The sequence below is a fragment of the Octopus bimaculoides genome, chromosome 3 (assembly GCF_046866305.1).
Source record: "Octopus bimaculoides isolate indiv1 chromosome 3, ASM4686630v1, whole genome shotgun sequence".
In the NCBI taxonomy this organism is placed as follows: Eukaryota; Metazoa; Mollusca; class Cephalopoda; order Octopoda; family Octopodidae; genus Octopus; species Octopus bimaculoides.
In genome coordinates, this window is record NC_142930.1 from 132,614,013 (window position 1) to 132,620,012 (window position 6,000).

At 33.1% G+C, this 6,000-nt stretch overlaps 1 protein-coding gene across 4 annotated transcripts in view; it reads left to right on the top strand.

Annotated features, from left to right (window-relative positions):
- Nucleotides 1–6,000, top strand: part of LOC106873908 (uncharacterized) — a 344,369-nt gene that overhangs the window by 135,216 nt on the left and 203,153 nt on the right. For all 4 annotated transcript variants that reach the window (XM_089349658.1, XM_089349655.1, XM_089349657.1 and 1 more), the window contains 2 exons: nt 1,087–1,156; nt 5,453–5,584. In XM_089349658.1, the coding sequence (XP_089205784.1) occupies nt 1,087–1,156; nt 5,453–5,584 (202 nt within the window). The remainder of the gene's footprint in view (nt 1–1,086; nt 1,157–5,452; nt 5,585–6,000) is intronic.

Genomic DNA, 6,000 nt, shown 5'->3' on the forward strand with positions numbered 1-6,000 from the left:
CAGGACTTATTCTTTATAAGCCTAGTGCTTATTCTATCAGTTCTTTTTTGCCAAACCACTAAGTTATGGGGAGGTAAACACACACACCAGCATCAGTTGTCAAGCGATGTTGGGGGGACAAACACAGACACAAACATATACACACATACATACATATTACATATATATATATATATATATATATATATATATATATATATATATATATATATATATATATATAGGACGGGCTTCTTTCAGTTTCCATCTATCAAATCCACTCACAAGGCTTTGGTCGGCCCAAGGCTATAATAGAAGTCATTTGCCCAAGGTGTCATGCAGTGAGACTAGACCTAGGACCTAAGCCCCTGATTCTTGTGTTTATAAGATGCAGGCTGACTTTCTGGAAATTTTTTAGTGCTGTTGTAGAGTGTGCCTTATGATCTATCAAATATGTTTGACCCTTTTGATATCAACCTACCTGAGACCACTCTATCATACAAACTTTATGGTTTAAAGCAGGGGTTCTCAACCACTTTTTATCTATGGACCCCTTTGATTACTATTTTATTCTGGTGGGACCCCCAATAGCAATTCGACATTTAAAAACTAGTTTTATAGATACTTCTTTCAAAATTCCTATTTTGTTTTGCACACATTAGCTTGTGCAGTTTGAACTATGTAAAATGTTAGAGAAAGAAACCTGACCGTTTCTTGCAATACATACATCTAAAGAGAAATTTTTTTCAGAGGCCCTTAAAATCCTATTATGGATCCCCAATTTACTATTTTGTTGTGTGGACCCCCAAAAATCTTACGGGGACCCTCAGGGGCCATTTGGACCCTGGGTGATAACCACTGGTTTAAAGTGTTCTAAATTAAAGTCTTCAAAATTTCAAACACCAGTGAAAGCTGTTTTACAGAATTCTTCATTTAAAAAAAAAATTTTTTTAAAAAATAAATTGAAATAAAAGCAGCGTATTTCAAACACAAATATCATAACAAAACGGTTAATCCCAAACTCTTCTGTCTGCTATTTCATTTCTTTCTGTTAATTAATATTTATAATTTCTCACAATTAAAATTTATATTTCATTAATGTTTCAGGATGTCTACTTTGTCAAAACGGCTGAAACGCAAAGATGCTGTCAAAAGAAGACCCAGTATGGATGCTCAAGTAAGCATCATATACAGATTGTAAAATATCTTGATGTATACATGTGTTCTCTCTAATGCACTTACTCACAGAATCAGCTATACCAACAAACACATATGCTCTCTCTTTCTCTCTCCCCCCCTCTTCTCACATATATTCGTACTCACATCCATGTAACTACATAAAATTATCCAAGAGACAAGCAGACAAACCTATAGTAGAGAGGGTCTATCATTGAAGACATGGCAAATGGCAATTAAAGGGCTTTGACAAAAGTAACTGGTTGACTGATTACCAAATGATTTAAATAATAATCAATTAGATAATTGGTTAAATTGTTAACCAATTAACGAATAATAAAGAAGTGGAGTAGAACCAGTGCATGTGTTTATTGTTGACATAATTACCCTCCCAAGATACAACAAAATACCTTAGGATATTTTACATGATAGTTTCCTCACCATATTATCATCATCATAAAATCTAATGACATGAAAAAAACAAAACGTTTTTCAGAAATGCCTTCTGCACAAATAACAGTTAAGTCCTGGCTAATATATTTGTTTTACTTTGTCAAAATTATTTTTTAATTATCAAAATTACACCCTTAATGAAAAGAAAAGTCTTTCGTGTTAAGACAATTCTTGTCAAATACAGCAAGGGAGATGAACTAAAAGTAATGGAGGTTGCACAATGGGTTGATAGCTACATTGGGTATCTACTGTATCAATTTTTCTGCTTTGTGTGTTTTTTTTAATCTCATATTCAGTAAAGATTGTCTTTGTCATTTGTCAAGGCTCAATAAAGTAATTATCAACAACAATACAAAACCGGGCGAGATGGTGTGAGGGCAGTTGCTATGGCATTGAGGTAGATCCGGCCACCCCCATTAACGGGGACAAAACCCAGATTTAAAACACTGGATGATGATGATGAATCCAAAATCAATTTTGCTCATGTCCACATTCAAAATGTAGCCATAAAAATATTATTTACAGAAGAAAAAAAAAAGTGATGGTTTGTAGCAGTCCCAGGAAAGGGAAGAATGCTATGGCTATTTAACCCCAAGAAACACCATTTATAGTTGGCTACATGACACAAGCGTCCTGTGTCCTTGAGTTTTCAAACAGGGGAGATAGGCACCTCTACCCAACAAAGGCAGCATCCAGAGACTAGTTTCAGGGTTGTTGCTCTTCATCAGTCTGGAGTAGCTTGGCCTTGCTAGCTGTCAAAACCAGGAAAAGGGTGAGCTGGCAGAATCATTAGCAAGACAGACAAAATGTATTTCGTCTGCTGCTACATTCTGAGTTCAAATTCCACTGAGGTTGACTTTGCCTTTCATCCTTTAAGGGTCAATGAAATAAGTACCAGTTACCCACTAGGTTCAATGTAATCGACTAGCCTCCTTCCCCCAAAATTTTCAAGGCCTTGTGATTAGAATAGAAATAATAATATTCCTTTCTGCTATAGATGCAAGGTCTGAAATTGTTTGGGAGAGAATTAGTCAATTACATTGACCCTAGTGTTTTACTGGTACTTAATTTATTAACCCTGAAAGGATGAAAGGCAAAGTCTACCTCAGCAGAATTTGAACTCAGAACGTAACATCAGGTGAAATACCTCTAAGCATTTCGCCTGACATGCTAATGATTCTGCCAGCTCACCACCTTATTATTAATGATAATAATAATCCTTTCTACTATGGGCACAAAGCCTGATATTTTGGGGGCTGGGAATAGTTAATTACATCGACCCCAGTGCTCAACTGGTACTTCAGCAGAATTTGAACTCAGAACATAGCGTTGGGCAAAATACCGCTAAGCATTTTGTCCAGCATGGTAATGATTCTGCCAGCTCACTACCTTTTTTTTTTTTTTAATGATAATAATAATAACAGCACTCAGAGAGCGCAAACCTCTGCCAAGGCAACACCAATGTCCTCTCAATGATTAGCCAGAGATGATTTTTAAAATTAGAATATCTGAAATAAACTTGACTGCTCTCACAAATGAGAATGCTAAAAATGAACCCAGCTGCTCTCAAAAATTAAGTAAAAAAAAACCAAAAAAAAAACCAGAATCCTTGACCAGTACCAAATCGATCCCAAAATCTAATCAGTTTGTGCCAGTCATGAAACTGAACATCATTGAAAGTTTCATCCAAATCCATCCAGCGGTTCTTGAGATAACTTGTCCATGGACAAACAAACATAACTGAAAACAATACTTCCACCTTCACTAAGGCGGAAGTAATAACTATTATTATTATTGCTATTAGTATTGAAAATAAGAATAAGATTAATACTGCAAGTTAATATTATGCAAATCTACTTTATCTAGTCTCTGAAATAAACTTAAATAACCTTTGAAACACCGTTTGGATTATGGTTTTGCAAATTGGATTATCAAATGTCTAAATTACATCAATATATAAAAACACATAATTAGAAAATTTCTTGATCTGATTAAAAGTCAATCAATGATCTTGTACTGATTCTATTAATTAAAAACTGAAACTAGAGGGAAAGACAAAAACGCTTTATTTAACCGTTTCTATCTTCTGTCTTTTGTTTGTTTCAGTCATTAGACTATAGCTGTGCTGAGGCACCAGCTTGAAGAATTTTAGCCAAATGAATTGACCTTGATGCTTATGTGAATAGATGTCAAAATTTGGGGATAATGCCTATAGAACTATGGGATGTTGAGAGACTTGGTTTATCCAATGTTTATTTTCTTTCGTTTATGATGATGATGATGATGATGATGATGATGATTGTATATCAAAACCAAACTGTTATATTTAATTTGTTTATCCACATAATTGCCTCCATACCTGCTTATCTCTTTTAGCCGCTCTTTACCCTGTGGAATTGGTCCCTTGTAAAGACATCAGAGTCTAAGTTCGAATCATTTGAGTGTTACTAAGTGTTTTCTCTGGATCTCATCTGTTGACCATCCATCCATCTATCTATCTATCTATCTATCTATCTATCTATCTATCTATCTATCTATCAATCTATTTATCTATCTATCTATTTATCTATCTATCTATCTATCTATCTATCTATCTATCTATATATATATATATATATATATATATTTAATTTTATAGCGTTCTAAATTGATCAGTAACTGAACTTTATAGTATACAATTTTTAGGTTTGAGTTGATTTGCCGTTTGCTTGTTCCTTGCACATTTGGGATGGACGGTTGTGTGCCATCTAATACCTTTTCATCCTGTTTTGTATATTTTCACGGGTCAACTATGAAAATTGGATTTGAATGTTTTCTGTTTTTATTGGCTGTATATTACTAATAATAATAATAATAATAGCAATAATAATGGGACCCCGAGGAGATGGAGTATCCTATATTTTATAATATTTTATAATATGTATTAATCATTCTGGATGTTCCATCAAAATGTTCATAGGTCAATTTCATTATTATTATTATTATTATTATTATAAAGTATTTTCAATGGATCAGTTTTGAGCTCTATTTATATATATATATATATATATATATATATATATATATATATGATTATATGTATTTATTTTCTCTTAGTTAACAATTAACTCCGACAAAATAAATTGGTTAATAGATACCAGGGTAGCAAAGATCACAAAATGACTGTGGTGTAACTCCTGTTTATGAGGTAGAAACTCCCTGTTAGTTTGGGGCATTTGAGTAAATATAAAATTTAATAAATGGAGTAATACATATGCGTATTACTCCATTTATTAAATTATATATATATATATATATATATATATATATATATATGTCTGTATGACAGGCTACTTTCAGTTTCCAATTGTCAAATTCACTCAAGGCCCAAGGCCTATAACAGAAGACACTTTCCCAAATTGCCATGCAAGGGTGCTGAATCCAGAGCCATGTGGTTGTGAAACAATCTTCTCACCACACAACCACACCGGTGCCTGTCTATATTTTTCTTAAGTTAGTACGTTAATCCTTTTGTTGCTATATTTCTGTTGAAATCTGCCTTTTTTTCAATAAATTTTTTAAATAATAGAAAATTGAATAAAATTTGTCATCATTTTACTGGTGTTTAGAGTAAAAATTAAGATGAAACTTTAGTGGAAGGTTTCAATTTTAGGTCACTTTAAAACATAAAGTTTGCATCATAATCCCAAAGTTGGTCTCTTATAGGATGGTTTCAAAAAGGTCAATATCTTCATTTGATTATACGTTGTGTAGCATTTGTTTTCATCATTGACTGTTTATTTGTTGTTGTTTGCATGATTTTTATTTATTTATTTTTGTTATTACCTTCTTTCTTTCATTTTAGAACCGAACCCGCAGTAAAAGTTTGTCAGCTATGGAAATCGGAAGCCAAATACACAACATGGAATCTAAGCTGGCAGGCATCCATTTTCAGTCGTTTCATACAGAACAGCAGCAACAGGTTTTTATGCCTGAAGTTAGTTCTGATATTTTCTTTTTGCTTTATCATTCTTGTTTGTTTTTCTATTTAGTTTATTTTTTATCTATTTTGACCCATGTCAAAAGTAATGCTTACTTATTCACATTGTTTGGAATTAACCAAGAATCATCTCACAGTTTTGAGATTTTGATGAAGGAACTGTTAAATTTTTAGAATGATATTCTAGTGTTGGTGTGAGAGGCAAGATCTGACCAGCTGGAGCATAAAACAAATAGAATATTTTGGTCAGATATGATTGGTTTGAATGCTAAAGGAAAGAATTTAATATAAAATTAAATTCTTTCCTTTTATCATCTTACTTAAGACCTTTGCTCCTGGGGCATCGGCCATTCACAACCTTTCTTCAGTTTTCAACTCTGGGCTGTCCTCTCCCATGTTTTGTTGTTACTGAA